The sequence below is a fragment of the Anomaloglossus baeobatrachus genome, chromosome 4, assembly GCF_048569485.1.
Source record: "Anomaloglossus baeobatrachus isolate aAnoBae1 chromosome 4, aAnoBae1.hap1, whole genome shotgun sequence".
Taxonomy (NCBI): Eukaryota; Metazoa; Chordata; class Amphibia; order Anura; family Aromobatidae; genus Anomaloglossus; species Anomaloglossus baeobatrachus.
The window spans coordinates 678,057,074-678,075,321 of record NC_134356.1 but is presented as its reverse complement, the minus strand read 5'-3'; the positions used below and the strand labels follow the sequence as shown (position 1 = coordinate 678,075,321).

Below are 18,248 nucleotides of genomic sequence, written 5' to 3'. Positions count from 1 at the left end.
GATCGACACCGGTATAACGGGACCGAGGAGGTTTGTCAGGTTTATCCCCAAACCATTGACCATTAACCTGGGATCTTAAATAAGAGGAGTCTGGGTACCCATCAAGAGTCTGACTACTAACCCCAAGCTGAGTTCACGACGAGTGGGTTAAAGAGGGAGTCACAGAGCCCTCAGAGCAGGGACCGACAAAGAGACAAGGAAAGGTTACCTCAGAGAGAGACTCTGTCATTAATCTCCGACAAAACTTGTGACCATTGGCCTTTTGGTAACCGAACTGTTTCTGCTGTGAACTTTTTGAAACAAACCAGATGCTAGTAAAAAGGACTTGTTTGAACTGATGTGGACTCGGTGTGTTGTGTCTCCGCCGTTCGACAGGACCCTGCGACGTCAGAGAAAAAGGCAGCCATCACTGCTCGGTCGCTTCCCTCCTGGTCAGCGACCCGCCGCCCTGAGGTAAGAAATCTCCACCTGTGGGGAGCTGAGAGATCTTATACTGCTGTCACCATCGCCTCAGAGGTCGGCCGCGGGCAGCGCTGGTATATCCCGCTTACCCTACACCACAGGTAGCATCAGGTATATCCCCAAAATCATCCCTGTACACCATACCACAGCCGCAGAGTGAGCGCCCAGGGCACGAAGCCGGTACCGACTACATGTGATAACCCCATTGAGAGTAAAGTAGCCGTAGTCCCGGCACCAGAGTACCCCCCTATCGAAAGCACTGATGGTCGACTCATACTATGTGTAGTATATTACTAGCTGTAGGATATGTACTATGTGTAGTATATTACTAGCTGTAGCTTGTGTAGTATAGTACCAGGATACTTCTAGTTGTACGACATGTAGTTTATATATTATATTACTATGTCTAGGTGGAGAGAGTAACAAAAAGCGACTCTGGTGGGACTCGAACCCACAACCTTTGAATGACTGCACCAGCTAGAAGTCCAATGCGCTATCCATTGCGCCACAGAGCCAGTTACATATACTATGCTGAGTATATTTCTAGCAGTAGGTGATATACTGAGTGTAATAATGTTACTAGCTGTTGATTATGTACAATGTGTAATATATTACTATCTGTAGCTTGTGTAGTATATTACCAGCTGGAGCTTATGTACTATGTGTAGGATACTACTTGCTATTGGATATGGATATGTACTATGTGTAGTATATGACTAGCTGCATGTTATGTCCTATGTATAATGTATTACAAGCTGTAGGTTTTATCATAAATGTAGTATATTACTAGTTGTATGATATGTACTATGTGTAGTATATTACTAACTGTAGGTTATATACTAAGTGTAGTATATTACTAGCTGCAGGATATGTGTATGTATGTAGTGCATAACTTACAGCTAGTAATATACTACACATTGTACATATCATACAACTAGTAATATACTACACATAGTACATATCATACAGCTAGTAATATACTACACATAGTACATATAATACAGCTAGTAATATACTACACATAGTACATATCATACAGCTAGTTATATATTACACATAGTACATATACTACAGCTAGTAATATACTACACATAGTACATATCATACAGCTAGTTATATACTACACATAGTACATATCCTACAGCTAGTAATATACTACACATAGTACATATCATACAGCTAGTTATATACTACACATAGTACATATCATACAGCTAGTAATATACTACACATAGTACATATCATACAGCTATTTATATACTACACATAGTACATATCATACAGCTAGTAATATTCTACACATAGTACATATCCTACAGCTAGTAATATACTACACAAAGTACATATCATACAGCTAGTAATATACTACACATAGTACATATCATACAGGTAGTAATATTCTACACATAGTGCATATCATACAACTAGTAATATACTACACATAGTACATATCATACAACTAGTAATATACTACACAAAGTACATATCATACAACTAGTAATATACTACACATAGTACATATCATACAACTAGTAATATACTACACAAAGTACATATCATACAACTAGTAATATACTACACATAGTACATATCATACAGCTAGTAGTATACTACACATAGTACATGTCGTACAGCTAGTAATATACTACACATAGTACATATCCTACAGCTAGTAGTATACTACACATAGTACATATCGTACAGCTAGTAATATACTACATTTAGGATAAAACCTACAGCTTGTAATACATTATACATAGGACATAACATGCAGCTAGTCATATACTACACATAGTACATATCCATATCCAATAGCTAGTAGTATCCTACACATAGTACATAAGCTCCAGCTGGTAATATACTACACAAGCTACAGATAGTAATATATTATACATTGTACATAATTAACAGCTAGTAATATTACTACACTCAGTATATAACCTACTTCTAAAAATATACTAACTATATTATACTAGTTGTACTACCCGGCTTCGCCCGGGTTAATAACTGTTGTTAACAAAATAAAATGTATTAACATTCCCGGGATAGAATGTATAAATAGAATGTATTAACGCCCGGGATAGTAACTGTCTCTCTGTTTCTCTCCCATTCTTTGTCTGTCTCCCAATCTGTATATATCTCTCTGTCTCTCTCTCTATCTCTTTGTCTGTCTGTCTGTCTGTCTCTCTCCCTGTCTGTCTCTGACTGTCTCTGTCTCTTTCTCCGTCTGTCTCAATCTCTTTCCCTGTCTGTCTATCTTTGTCACTTTCCCTGTCTGTCTCGTTCCCTGTCTGTCTCTTTCCCTGTCTGTATCTTTCTCTCTCTTTCCCTGTGTGTCTCTTTCCCTCTTTCCCTTTGTCACTTTCCCTGTCTGTCTCTTTACCTTTCTTTGTCTGTCTTTTACCTTGTCTGTCTCTTTCCCTTTCTTTCCCTGTCTGTCTGTTTCCCTGTGGCTGTCACTGTCTCTTTGTCTGTGTATGTCTCTTTCCCTGTCAGTCTGTCTTTTTGTCTGTGTCTGTCTCTTTGTGTCTGTATCTTACTCTGTCTGTCTGTTTCTTACCCTGTCTGTGTCTGCCTCTTACCCTGTCTGTGTCTGTCTCTTTCCCTGGCTGCATTGTGACACGCCAACATTCCATATAAGGGCGTGGCTGCGCATTCTTCTGAAGTTCTGGCTGCACTGTGGCTCCCAGCTCCATTCGCTTTAATGGAGGCAGGTTTTTTGGTGAATAACTGTAAAGAGCGGGGTTAAAATTTCCCCTCAAAACATAGCCTATGACACTCTCGGGGTCCAGAAGTGTGAGTGTGCATAATTTTGTGGCTGTAGCTGCGATGGTACGGATGCCAATCCCGGACATACATACACACATACGCACACACACACATACAGCTTTATATATTAAATGTAACTGGCTCTGTGGCGCAATGGATAGCGCATTGGACTTCTAGCTGGTGCAGTCATTCAAAGGTTGTGGGTTCGAGTCCCACCAGAGTCGCTTTCTGTTACTCTCTCCACCTAGATATAGTAATATAATACGTACAACTACCGTAGAAGTATCCTACATAGAACTATACAATATAGTACATGTCCTGCAGCTGTAATGTATTACAGCAAGTAATAATCTACACATACTACATATCCTACAGCTACTAATATTGCTACACACAGTATATAGCCTACACCTAATAATATACTACGCAGTACAAAATCTACAGATAGTAATATATTATATATAGAATATAACATGCAGCTAGCCATGCACTACACATAGTGCATATCATACAACTAGTAATATACTACACATAGTGCATATCATACAACTAGTAATATACTACACATAGTGCATATCATACAACTAGTAATATACTACACATAGTGCATATCATACAACTAGTAATATACTACACATAGTACATATCATACAACTAGTAATATACTACACATAGTACATATCATACAACTAGTAATATACTACACATAGTACATATCATACAGCTAGTAACATACTACACATAGTGCATATCATACAACTAGTAATATACTACACATAGTGCATATCATACAACTAGTAATATACTACACATAGTACATATCATACAGCTAGTAATATACTACACATAGTGCATATCATACAACTAGTAATATACTACACATAGTGCATATCATACAACTAGTAATATACTACACATAGTGCATATCATACAACTAGTAATATACTACACATAGTGCATATCATACAACTAGTAATATACTACACATAGTACATATCATACAACTAGTAATATACTACACATAGTACATATCATACAGCTAGTAATATACTACACATAGTGCATATCATACAACTAGTAATATACTACACATAGTGCATATCATACAACTAGTAATATACTACACATAGTACATATCATACAACTAGTAATATACTACACATAGTGCATATCATACAACTAGTAATATACTACACATAGTGCATATCATACAACTAGTAATATACTACACATAGTACATATCATACAACTAGTAATATACTACACATAGTACATATCATACTAGCTGTATGATATGTACTTTGTGTAGTATATTACAAGTTGTAGGATATGGACTTTGTGTAGTATATTAATAGTTGTATGATATGTGTAGTATATTACTAGCTGGATGTTATGTCCTATGTATAATGTATTACTAGCTGTAGGTTATATACTATGTGTAGCATATTACTAGCTGTATGATATGTGTATGTATGTATGTGTACGTAGTGCATATCATACACCTAGTAATATACTACATATAATACATACAGTGCCTTGCGAAAGTATTCGCCCCCCTTGAATTTTTCAACCTTGTCCCACATTTCAGACTTCAAACATAAAGATAAAAATGTTAATGTTCTGGTGAAGAATCAACAACAAGTGGCACAATTGTGAAGTTGAACGATATTTATTGCTTATTTTAAACTTTTACAAAAAATAATAAACTGAAAATTGTGGCGTGCAATATTATTCATCCCCTCTAAGTTAATACTTTGTAGCGCCCCCTTTTGCTGCGATTACAGCTGCAGTCTCTTGGGGTATGTGTCTATCAGTTTTGCACATGGAGAGGTGAAATTCTCGCCCATTCTTCCTTTGTAAACAGCTGGAGCTGAGTGAGGTTGGATGGAGGCGTTTGTGAACAGCAGTTTTCAGCTCTTTCCACAGATTCTCGATTGGGTTCAGGTCTGGGCTGTGACTTGGCCATTCTAACACCTGGATACGTTTATTTGGGAACCATTCCATTGTAGATGTTGCTTTATGTTTGGGATCATTGTCTTGTTGGAAGACAAATCTCCATCCCAGTCTCAGGTCTTTTGCAGACTCCAACAGGTTTTCTTCAAGAATGGTCATGTATTTGGCTCCATCCATCTTCCCATTAATTTTATCCATCTTCCCTGTCCCTGCTGAAGAAAAGCAGGCCCAAACCATGATACTGCCACCACCATGTTTAACAGTGGGGATGTTGTGTTCAGGGTGATGAGCTGTGTTGCTTTTACGCCAAACATATAGTTTGGCCTTGTGCCCGAAAAGTACGATTTTGGTTTCATCTGACCAGAGCAGCTTCTTCCACATGTTTGGTGTCTCCAGGCGGCTTGTGGCAAACTTTAAATGACACTTTTTATGGATATCTTTGAGAAATGGCTTTCTTCTTGCCCCTCTTCCATAAAGGCCAGATCAGTGTACGACTGATTGTTGTCCTATGGACAGACTCTCCCACCTCAGCTGTAGATCTCTGCAGTTCATCCAGAGGGATCATGGGCCTCTTGGCTGCATCTCTGATCAGTCTTCTCCTTGTGTGAGATGACAGTTTGGATGGACGGCCGAGTCTTGGTAGATTTGCAGTGGTATGATCCTCCTTCCATTTCAATATGATCGCGTGCACAGTGCTCCTTGGGATGTTTAAAGTTGTGGAAATCTTTTTGTAACCAAATCCTGCTTTAAACTTCTCCACAACAGTATCATGGACCTGCCTGTTGTGTTCCTTGGTCTTCATGATGCTCTCTGCGCTTTACACAGAACCCTGAGACAATCACAGAGCAGGGGCATTTATACAGAGACTGGATTACACACAGTATCAAAAAATCCATAAATCAAAATAGGAGCTTAAGGGTTAATGCCCCATATAGCACACTCTGAAGCACAAATTAAAAAACAGGAGGAAAACACAGAGTATGGTGCAAAAATTACAAATTTATTTTGGGGAACTGGCAGCGGAATAGAAAGGCAGAATAGTCCATGGACAAAAGTGCGGTAACGAATGTACAAATACAATACAATCGTACAGTGAATATAATCAAAGGTACAAGCACGAAAAATAAGCGGACATGGAAATAAATCCCAACCACATGGAAGGATGATTATTTTTGCTGCAAAACGGGTGAAAAACTATATGTGATAAAAATCACCAGTGGTGCATGTATATAGTAGTATAACATACCCCTATATCAACTATATAGTGTATGATCATTGCACATAACCCTACCAACATGGTATAGCAGCATATGTAAGCATTATAAGTTAATCGTGCCAGTGTGGCCTCACACAATCATTATGCACGTGAACAGATTTGTTACAATTGCATAGAAAGATGAAACACATAGAGCCACACAGTGGCTATTACACAGATTATAATGGAAAGCCTGTGCAGGGGTTAACAAATAGGGGTAAAGTTAACACGCACTGAATATTGCACAATGCCCTAGCAGCATTCACATGGTAGGGAAAATCCCCAAAATGACATATAAAGCCATACCTATTAGTGTACGCACAAAGGTCCAATGGACGTGGCAGAGAGGTCCCCCAATACCTGAGACCCCGACGTACGTTTTACGATACTCAGGTAAGATGATTTCATCGCAGGGGAATACGGAACTGCATAGTGTCTATGTTTAAATATGGCGCTGGACCGCCCCAAACCATCCGACGTCAGTACAGACGCGAGTGCGCCAGCCAGGCACCAGTTTCCCATGAGACACAAGCCATCAACGCCCATGTGCGCAAGCGCGCGAGCGGGGACGCGTCACCAAGCCCGTGCGCCTGCGCAGGAGCGATTCAGATGCCGGGGAACTCAGGGACAAGAAACCAGAAAGCGCAGCCGCGTCTACATCACATCCCGGAAATCTGTATACAGTCCAAAAGGGAATCTATATCAGGAGTCAATCCATAGTAAGTATTCTGCCATATACCGGCATGGGCAACAAGTGCAGTATTCCAAAAAAGTGCCAAAAAGAGAAAATATTTAAAAAAACAAAAATAATACAATAATAGAAAAAAATAATATACTTATTTAATACAAATAATCAAAAAAATATATTAAAATTAAAAAAGAGACGTAAAAAACAAGGCACAGAGTATCAGGACAAATGGAAGGATATGAGTCAGCGCAGAAAAGGTGCAAAGCTAGGGGTTTCATTTAATCCCTTTGGCGACATTGTCCCCAACATATAAATCCAGTGTGTTTCCCGCTGGGCTAGAATCTTGTGTATATTGCCACCCCTTGTAGCCCCATGGATAACATCAATACCTCTAACTGAGGGATGTCGGATCACACCCATGGAATGTGCGGAAGTGGCGCGGGATTGTCTTAAGAAGGGTGATATCCACCACTGCCGCAGCAATGTCCCTCACATGCTCCCTCTCTTTTACGCAGCTCCCTGCTGGTAAGCCCAACATATATCATCTGGCAACCACACGTGGCATAATATACCGCGTTAGTGGTGCCACAAATATATATATTGCCTAATGTCATAGCTGCACTGTCCATCAGTTGAAGTGAAGGAAAATGTGCGGAGGACATTGCTGCAGGCCAGACAGTGGCCACAAGGAAAACAGCCCTTTAAAGGGCTCCCTAGATCCAGAAAGGTTTTTGGCTGTCATGGGACATAGTGGCTCCTGACAAGTATATTGCGTAGATTTCGTGACCTACGTGCTGTCATGAGGGTTTGTTTTTTTACAAGAGATCCCCAGAACAGGATCGGACTGCAGAACTCCCCAGTGCCTGTCTAAAATGGATCGCATAGCGGACCATTCGTGATTAAAGGTGGTAATGTAACGAATTTGATCCAGACACGAAGATCTGTCAGGTTTAGTCTCATTATTGTACAGAAGGGAGGAACGAGAAGTATATTTTGCCCGTAAATAGGCTTTCTTAATACTCTATTACTATAGCCCCGCTGTTGAAACCACCTGAGATCCGCCGCCTGCTCTTCAAACATATCGTCAGAAGAGCAAATGCGTTTCATACGCAAGACTGCCCGATCGGGATGTCGCGAATAGTAGATCCATCATGAGCCGATGAAGCATGTAATAGCGAGTTATCTGATGTGGCTTTACGAAAAACATCAGTTTGGATTTGATATCCAACATCAATCTGAATGTTAATATCAAGAAAATCCACTTATTTGGCATTACTTTGATGTGTCAGCTTAATATTGAATGGATTCTCCCGCAATCGGCTCATGAAATAGTCAAGTTGCTCCGTCGTGCCACCCAAATAATAAACAAATCGTCAATATATCGTAGCCAGCACTGCACATGGGCATCGGCCGGCTCGCCACCGTCACAGAGCAAACCCCTCTCCCAGAAGCCGAGAAAGAGGTTCGCGTACGAGGGCGCGCAGGCCGCGCCCATCGCAGTGCCACACTCCTGTAGATAATAGACATCCTTAAATAAGAAAAAATTGTGGGTGAGGACAAAACGGAGTAACTTAAGTATTAGATCACATATCGCAACATTACGACCGGAGTTCAGCAAGAAAAATTGAGTGACTTTCAGGCCATCCTCGTGGCGGATGCATGTGTACAGGGACTCAACGTCTGTGGTAACAAGTAGTGTGCTTGGATCCACAGAGATGCTATCTACCCTCCCGAGAACGTCCGTCGTATCATGAACATATCAGCGGAGCGTCTGAACCAGAGGTTTTAGATAGTAATCAATAAATTGACATACCGGTTCACATAGCCCCTCAATGCCGGACACGATAGAACAACCCGGGGGTCAAAGAGCGTCTTTGTGGATTTTTGGTAGCAACTAAAAAGTTGGTATTTTCGGAAACCGCACTGTAAGTCCCTCAACTACTTGTTTATCAATAATGACACCTGGCTAGACAATAGAGAAATGGGGACCTTCGAATGTGGGAACTGTTCCTTTTGCAAATTCATCACCCCATCGAAAGAATTTGCAAGTGTCAGCACAGGGAGGACATATAAAAATAGAAACTTTGCCAATTGCAGGACAGAAGGTGTGGTTTACCTTTGCACATGTACATGCCCACTCAACTATGCAGGCAAGACCAAAATGAAGTTTAGAACTAGAATTAGCGAGCATCTAGGGGACGTGAGGAACAAAAGAGACACCCCCATTGCTCGCCATATAAATAGCTGTCATGGCGGCGATGTGGGAGCTCTCTCGTTTAAGACCATCGAGACACTCCCCATCTCTGTAAGGAGAGGAGATTTGGACAAAATGATCATCCAAAGGGAGACTCGATGGACTTTTTGGCTGTGAACTACACATCCAGAGGGGCTCAATGAGCAGTTGAGGTTTGTGAGCTTCATCTGATCAACGTAATTATGGGCATAATCCAGGAAACACATAAGTCTCCTTCCATGGGAAGGAGAGTGTTCTAATTTAGGCTACAGGGAATAGGTAGCCAACAATGTTACCATCTTATTGTATAAGACCAAATGTATAAATGCAGGTTGAGCTTAATGTTTAGACAATAGTTTTATACAAAATGAGTGGACTGTTTCTACCATAGAGTTCCCCCCTTCTCTTTAGGTTAAAAGGTCAAAATTATGTAGATGGATGGGGTGTAGAGAGTGATGGTTCAGTCTATAGGTAGTCCCTGGTGGGGTGACATATATACGATTTAATGGGATTACAGTGCAGAGTGTGAGGTGATTGGGTCTCAATACACGGAGTGTCTCAGTTAGATCCCTGATTGAATACTTCTTTTGGAATCCTGAGGTAAGAATAAGAAGGGACTATTTATTTCATTCTAAGTCCCAGGACTGGAAACCATGCAGTTCTCCTTTAAAAGGAAAGAGGGCAAAATGACGTGGTGTTTAGCATATGCATGACTTGACTGCCAGTAGCGGAAGTGAAGCAATATGACGCCGCTCTCATATGAGCGGTTTGCTGACAGCGGGGACCGCTAGTAAAATAGTCTAATGCCCCTTTCATGATGTGGACCAGTTAACTACAAAGACTGGAAATGGGGCGGAGTAACAAGACTCTGACCTCCGAGACCGGAAGTGGTGAAATCCCACGGGAGACGTAACAGATGACAAATGAGACCGGATGTGCGGCATTGAGCGTCGCTTATGGGAGAGATCAGCTGACAATCAAGTACCAGGGACGAGGTAGGTTAACGCCTCCTCCATAGCGTGCTCTTCACTAAGAAATAGACCGGAAGTGAGGCAATATGACGCTGTCCCTGGAGGGAGATTTAAATCAATCAGCGTCCTGAATGAATCAGGCGCCATTACACTCCATACCATCGGCATGCGTCCTACCTACATACCCAGTGAGACATATGAGTGAGTATTACTGGAGATGGGACTTGTTTTTGACCAATGAGAAGCAGGGTTGATATATATGTATGTATTTATCTATTGGTTCACAGCTAATTACAGCACCTCATTGGAGGATCGGTTTATGTTTGGTGGCACAAACAAAGTGTGTACAACTGGGCAGTGAAATGTCTAAATAAGTACGGCTGGAAATGGAACTTTATTGAATTCAATGAGAAATATGTGATGGGCTTATACATTATATGTTGATTTACAATTAAATACAGCACCTCATTGGAGGATCAATTGATTATTCATGGCACAATAACAATGTGAGTAATGGATTATCTGTGGAATACTATATTTGTGACTCTATGGAAAGGTGATCAGTCCTCTAACGTAGACACATTAATGTTTCACTCTGCCATCTATGCGATTTCGCTATGGACAGCCCCTGATGAACCTCCGTTCGATTTATGGTCCGGGAGGAGAAACGCGTCGGGCAGTGAGCTACGCGCAGTAGCGAAGCAGTAGCCATTTGGCTACACCATTCATGAGTGACATCTAGAAGTTTGGTGCATAGGCGACATGGACTGTGCCTTTTGGCTGGAGAAACTGATTATATGTCTCATACAATATTGGATATGAAAAATGTAATATAGTAAGGGGTAGAACCTGGAATATCGATCCAATATAGGTCTCTTTGGAGTGTCTGAATGGATGTGTGAGAATCTCACCAAGATACTATGTAAAGGCCCATACAGAGATCGGCAGCACTAATAAGACTGTCAGGATAGGGTTTGAAGGGTCACTCCACGTCGAGCGGGGGCGCCACGGCGTGCATTAAAATAGGGTGCCAACCCCCGCGGTCAGGAAGGGGGAGAATAGGGAATTTGCCCAGGACTATCCCTGTGACCTGAATATGCACTCTAAACAACATTGTTTTTAATTTGCACTTTGTTTTGATTAATAAAGTATTTGAATTTTATGTTTTGTTTTTTTTTAGGTATTAATACTTGTTTATCATAAATGCCCTGCTCACATGCTCTGCCGAGGATGGCCTGAAGTTGGGCGTAAAAGGTATTAGCGGGGCTATAGTGGAGTCTAGTATAAGTAGACTTGTCTCGTAGCTGACAAAGTGCCTCCCTCTCATACATAATGGGTGGCCAGATCACGATATTTCCCCCCTTGTCCGCGGGTTTAATTACAATATCATCAAGTGTCTCTAGATCTTTGACAATCTCTCTTTATGAGTGAGATTGTCCTGCTGACGTCTCTTAAAAAATTACTCAAAATCATTACAAACTAACTTGATGACGATATCCACTGCAGGACACACGGACAAGGGGGGAAATCTGGTAGATCTGGGTATAGCACAGGGTGGAAACCCACCTTGGTTATCAGGTGCGACCTCGTTCAACAGATCCTCAAGGTCATGGATGGCATCCTGCTCTGCACGATCCAATGGTCCACTGTATGAAGTACGTTTGTAGTGGAGCCTCCTGAGAATGACCTTACGGGCAAAAATATACAAGTCCTTCACTGCTGTAAAGCAGTGAAAGGAATTAGTTGGTGAAAATGACACACCTTTTGATAAGACATCGATCTGAGTCATGGAGAGAGAATGGGTAGATAGATTAATCACCTGTAGGTTCCTTCCTTGTGGAGATTTTTGGATTTAAGACGAGTAACAACTCCAGTGGCATGAATGGGTTCCAGATCAGATTCATCCGTGTCACTGGGACCTGGATTAGCTCGTCCACGATCCATGCTGATGTTTCGTGATGTTCTAGAATAGGATCTAGATCGGGAGCGTGACCTCCCTACTTTTGATCTCCACCTGTATACATGGTCTTGATTGAAGTCATTCTGATCCCTTTGGAATTTTTTTTATTTTCAAAGCTTTAATATTGATCACACACAGGGGCTTATATTTATCATCATCAGTCATTTAGGACAACATTGGATCATTCAGAGATCCTCAATCAACTTCTGGAGGGAGTTTGCTGCGCTGAAAGTAAAGGGGATGAATAATATTGCACGCCACAATTTTCAGTTATTTTTTTACAAAGTTTAAAATAAGCAATACATTTCCTTCATCTTCACAATTGTGTCACTTGTTGATTCTTCACCAGAACATTAACATTTTTATCTTTATGTTTGAAGCCTAAAATGTGGGAAAAGGTTGAAAAATACTAATTGTATGATGTGCACTATGTGTAGTGCATGGCTAGCTCCATGTAATATTCTATATATTATATATTACTATCTGTAGATTTTGTAATGCGTAGTATATTATTAGTTGTAGGATATGTACTATGTGTAGTAATATTAGTAGCTGTAGGATATGTATTATGTGTAGTAATATTAGTAGCTGTAGGATATGTACTATGTGTAGTAATATTAGTAGCTGTAGGATATGTAGTATGTGTAGATTATTACTTGCTGTAATACATTACAGCTGCAGGACATATACTATATTGTATAGTTCTATGTAGGATACTTCTAGTTGTACGTATATGTAGTGTATGCATTATGTTACTATATCTAGGTGGAGAGAGTAACAAAAAGCGACTCTGGTGGGACTCGAACCCACAACCTTTGAATGACTGCACCAGCTAGAAGTCCAATGCGCTATCCATTGCGCCACAGAGCCAGTTACATATACTATAGTTAGTATATTTCTAGCAGTCGGTTATATACTGAGTGTAGTAATGTTACTAGCTGTTGATTATGTACAATGTGTAATATATTACTATCTGTAGCTTGTGTAGTATATTACCAGCTGGAGCTTATGTACTATGTGTAGGATACTACTAGTTATTGGATATGTACTATGTGTAGTATATGACTAGCTGCATGTTATGTCCTATGTACAATGTATTACGAGCGGTAGGTTTTATCCTAAATGTAGTATATTACTAGCTGTATGATATGTACTATGTGTAGTATATTACTAGCTGTATGATATGTACTATGTGTAGTATATTACTAGCTGTATGATATATATTATGTGTAGTATATTACTAGCTGTATGATATGTACTATGTGTAGTATATTACTAGCTGTATGATATATATTATGTGTAGTATATTACTAGCTGTATGATATGCTCTACGTGTAGTATATTACTAGCTGTATGATATGCTCTTCGTGTAGTATATTACTAGCTGTATGATATTCTCTTCGTGTAGTATATTACTAGCTGTAGGATATGTACTATGTGTAGTATATTACTAGTTGTATGATATGTACAATGTGTAGTATATTACTAGCTGTATGATATGTTCTTCGTGTAGTATATTACTAGCTGTATGATATGCTCTATGTGTATTATATTACTAGCTGTATGATATGCTCTACGTGTAGTATATTACTAGCTGTATGATATGCTCTTCGTGTAGTATATTACTAGCTGTATGATATGTTCTTCGTGTAGTATATTACTAGCTGTATGATATGTACTATGTGTAGTATATTACTAGCTGTATGATATGTACTATGTGTAGTATATTACTAGCTGTAGGATATATATTATGTGTAGTATATTACTAGCTGTATGATATGTACTATGTGTAGTATATTACTAGCTGTATGATATGTACTATGTGTAGTATATTACTATTTGTAGGATATGTACTATGTGTAGTATATTACTAGTTGTATGATATGTACAATGTGTAGTATATTACTAGCTGTAGGATATGCTCTTCGTGTAGTATATTACTAGCTGTAGGATATGTACTATGTGTAGTATATTACTAGCTGTATGATATGCTCTACGTGTAGTATATTACTAGCTGTATGATATGCACTATGTGTAGTATATTACTAGTTGTATGATATGCACTATGTGTAGTATATTACTAGTTGTATGATATGTACTATGTGTAGTATATTACTAGCTGTATGATATGTACTATGTGTAGTATATTACTAGTTGTATGATATGCACTATGTGTAGTATATTACTAGCTGTATGATATGTACTATGTGTAGTATATTACTAGCTGTAGGATATATATTATGTGTAGTATATTACTAGCTGTATGATATGCACTATATGTAGTATATTACTAGCTGTATGATATGCACTATGTGTAGTATATTACTAGTTGTATGATATGCACTATGTGTAGTATATTACTAGCTGTATGATATGCACTATGTGTAGTGCATGGCTAGCTGCATGTTATATTTTATATATAATATATTACTATCTGTAGATTTTGTACTGCGTAGTATATTATTAGTTGTAGGCTATATACTGTGTATAGCAATATTAGTAGCTGTAGGATATGTAGTATGTGTAGATTATTACTGCCTGTAATACATTACAGCTGCAGGACATGTACTATATTGTATAGGTCTATGCCTGTAGGATACTTCTAGTTGTATGTATTATATTACTATATCTAGGTGGAGAGAGTAACAAAAAGCGACTCTGGTGGGACTCGAACCCACAACCTTTGAATGACTGCACCAGCTAGAAGTCCAATGCGCTATCCATTGCGCCACAGAGCCAGTTACGTGACACTCCAGACGGCCGGGTCTTTAAGAACAGAGCAGGTCCTGCCCCAGGGTGGAGTATGGGTGGAGTATGGGTGGAGGAGTTTCCTTCCCTCGCCTTCCTCCCTTCTCTTGTCTATCTTCAGGTTGGCAGAGTTTTCTGGTGTTTTCTCTGAGCTCATGGTCTCAGTAGTGAGGCTCCAGCCAGTTGTTCTTCAGGCCCCAGTGGAAATAGTTAGAGAATTTCTGCTCTGGAGAGTGCTGAGGGCAAACGGGGAGGGGCCGTGGAGAGAGGACACAGACCTGTCCCACACAGCACAGCTTACCAGACTGTTTTTTCTACTTTGGCCTCACCATCTGTAGTAGAAGTCCATGATAAAATAAAAATAGTCCTTAACCTTCCTTCTTTTGTCTCCAGATCTCAATAGAACATTCAAATCAGTACAAAATAAGCCAATTATGGTATAATATTAGACTTAATATTTCACGAATACCTAGAGGAGGCCTCATAGTTTAAGAGGTTCTGCTGTAGAGAGTGCAGGGGGACATAGAGGAGTGCAGGGGGACATAGAGTGGACATAGAGGAGTGCAGGGGGACATAGAGGAGTGCAGGGGGACATAGAGGAGTGCAGGGGGACATAGAGGAGTGCAGGGGGACATAGAGGAGTGCAGGGGGACATAGAGGAGTGCAGGGGGACATAGAGTGGACATAGAGGAGTGCAGGGGGACATAGAGGAGTGCAGGGGGACATAGAGGAGTGCAGGGGGACATAGAGGAGTGCAGGGGGACATAGAGGAGTGCAGGGGGACATAGAGGAGTGCAGGGGGACATAGAGGAGTGCAGGGGGACATAGAGGAGTGCAGGGGGACATAGAGGAGTGCAGGGGGACATAGAGTGGACATAGAGGAGTGCAGGGGGACATAGAGGAGTGCAGGGGGACATAGAGGAGTGCAGGGGGACATAGAGGAGTGCAGGGGGACATAGAGGAGTGCAGGGGGACATAGAGTGGACATAGAGGAGTGCAGGGGACATACAGGAGTGCAGGGGGACATAGAGGAGTGCAGGGGGACATAGAGTGGACATAGAGGAGTGCAGGGGGACATAGAGGAGTGCAGGGGGACATAGAGGAGTGCAGGGGGACATAGAGGAGTGCAGGGGGACACAGAGTGGACATAGAGGAGTGCAGGGGGACATAGAGGAGTGCAGGGGGACATAGAGTGGACATAGAGGAATGCAGGGGGACATAGAGGAGTGCAGGGGGACACAGAGTGGACATAGAGGAGTGCAGGGGGACATAGAGGAGTGCAGGGGGACATAGAGGAGTGCAGGGGGACATAGAGGAGTGCAGGGGGACATAGAGTGGACATAGAGGAGTGCAGGGGGACACAGAGTGGACATAGAGGAGTGCAGGGGGACATAGAGGAGTGCAGGAGGACATAGAGGAGTGCAGGGGGACATAGAGGAGTGCAGGGGGACATAGAGGAGTGCAGGGGGACACAGAGTGGACATAGAGGAGTGCAGGAGGACATAGAGGAGTGCAGGGGGACATAGAGGAGTGCAGGGGGACACAGAGTGGACATAGAGGAGTGCAAGTGGGCATAGAGTGGCCACAGAGAAGTGCAGGGGGACAAAGATTGGACATAGAGGAATGCAGGGGGACATAGAGGAGTGCAGGGGGACACAGAGTGGACATAGAGGAGTGCAGGGGGACATAGAGTGGACATAGAGGAGTGCAGGGGGACATAGAGTGGACATAGAGGAGTGCAGGGGGACATAGAGGAGTGCAGGGGGACACAGAGTGGACATAGAGGAGTGCAGGGGGACATAGAGGAGTGCAGGGGGACATAGAGGAGTGCAGGGGGACATAGAGGAGTGCAGGGGGACACAGAGTGGACATAGAGGAGTGCAGGGGGACATAGAGGAGTGCAGGGGGACATAGAGTGGACATAGAGGAATGCAGGGGGACATAGAGGAGTGCAGGGGGACACAGAGTGGACATAGAGGAGTGCAGGGGGACATAGAGGAGTGCAGGGGGACATAAAGTGGACATAGAGGAGTGCAGGGGGACACAGAGTGGACATAGAGGAGTGCAGGAGGACATAGAGGAGTGCAGGGGGACATAGAGGAGTGCAGGGGGACATAGAGTGGACATAGAGGAATGCAGGGGGACACAGAGTGGACATAGAGGAGTGCAGGGGGACATAGATTGGACATAGAGGAATGCAGGGGGACATAGAGGAGTGCAGGGGGACATAGAGTGGACATAGAGGAATGCAGGGGGACATAGAGTGGACATAGAGGAGTGCAGGGGGACATAGAGTGGACATAGAGGAGTGCAAGTGGGCATAGAGTGGCCACAGAGAAGTGCAGGGGGACATAGATTGGACATAGAGGAATGCAGGGGGACATAGAGTGGACATAGAGGAATGCAGGGGGACATAGAGTGGACATAGAGGAATGCAGGGGGACATAGAGTGGACATAGAGGAATGCAGGGGGACATAGAGGAGTGCAGGGGGACATAGATTGGACATAGAGGAATGCAGGGGGACATAGAGGAGTGCAGGGGGACATAGAGTGGACATAGAGGAATGCAGGGGGACATAGAGTGGACATAGAGGAATGCAGGGGGACATAGAGGAGTGCAGGGGGACATAGATTGGACATAGAGGAATGCAGAGGGACATAGAGGAGTGCAGGGGGACACAGAGTGGACATAGAGGAGTGCAGGGGGACATAGATTGGACATAGAGGAATGCAGGGGGACATAGAGGAGTGCAGGGGGACACAGAGTGGACATAGAGGAGTGCAAGTGGGCATAGAGTGGCCACAGAGAAGTGCAGGGGGACATAGAGTGGACATAGAGGAGTGCAGGGGGACATAGAGTGGCCATAGAGGAGTGCAGGGGGACATAGAGTGGACATAGAGGAGAGCAAGTGGGCATAGAGTGGCCACAGAGAAGTGCAGGGGGACATAGAGTGGACATAGAGGAGTGCAGGGGGACATAGAGTGGACATAGAAGAGTGCAGGGGGACATAGAGGAGTGCAGGGGGACATAGAGTGGACATAGAGGAGTGCAGGGGGCCATAGAGTGGACATAGAGGAGTGCAGGGGGACATAGAGGAGTGCAGGGGGCCATAGAGTGGACATAGAGGAGTGCAGGGGGCCATAGAGTGGACATAGAGGAGTGCAGGGGGACATAGAGTGGGCATAGAGGAGTGCAGGGGGACATCGA

The 18,248-nt window shown here is 42.2% G+C and overlaps 1 protein-coding gene and 4 non-coding genes across 7 annotated transcripts in view; 2 read left to right on the top strand and 3 right to left on the bottom strand.

Moving 5' to 3' along the window:
* Positions 1–892: 892 nt before the first annotated feature.
* On the bottom strand, positions 893–977 carry TRNAR-UCU (transfer RNA arginine (anticodon UCU)). Its single transcript is given in 2 exon segments — positions 893–928; positions 941–977. It is a non-coding gene; the product is annotated as a tRNA-Arg (tRNA).
* Positions 978–3,370: 2,393 nt separating this feature from the next.
* On the top strand, positions 3,371–3,455 carry TRNAR-UCU (transfer RNA arginine (anticodon UCU)). Its single transcript is given in 2 exon segments — positions 3,371–3,407; positions 3,420–3,455. It is a non-coding gene; the product is annotated as a tRNA-Arg (tRNA).
* Positions 3,456–10,266: 6,811 nt separating this feature from the next.
* Positions 10,267–18,248, top strand: part of TMEM107 (transmembrane protein 107) — a 47,093-nt gene continuing 39,111 nt past the window's right edge. For all 3 annotated transcript variants that reach the window (XM_075346698.1, XM_075346697.1, XM_075346694.1), the window contains exon 1: positions 10,267–10,355. In XM_075346698.1, coding sequence (XP_075202813.1) covers positions 10,277–10,355 — 79 coding nt within the window. In that variant the 5' untranslated portion in view covers positions 10,267–10,276. The remainder of the gene's footprint in view (positions 10,356–18,248) is intronic.
* On the bottom strand, positions 13,077–13,161 carry TRNAR-UCU (transfer RNA arginine (anticodon UCU)). The gene is given in 2 exon segments: positions 13,077–13,112; positions 13,125–13,161. It is a non-coding gene; the product is annotated as a tRNA-Arg (tRNA).
* On the bottom strand, positions 14,945–15,029 carry TRNAR-UCU (transfer RNA arginine (anticodon UCU)). Its single transcript is given in 2 exon segments — positions 14,945–14,980; positions 14,993–15,029. It is a non-coding gene; the product is annotated as a tRNA-Arg (tRNA).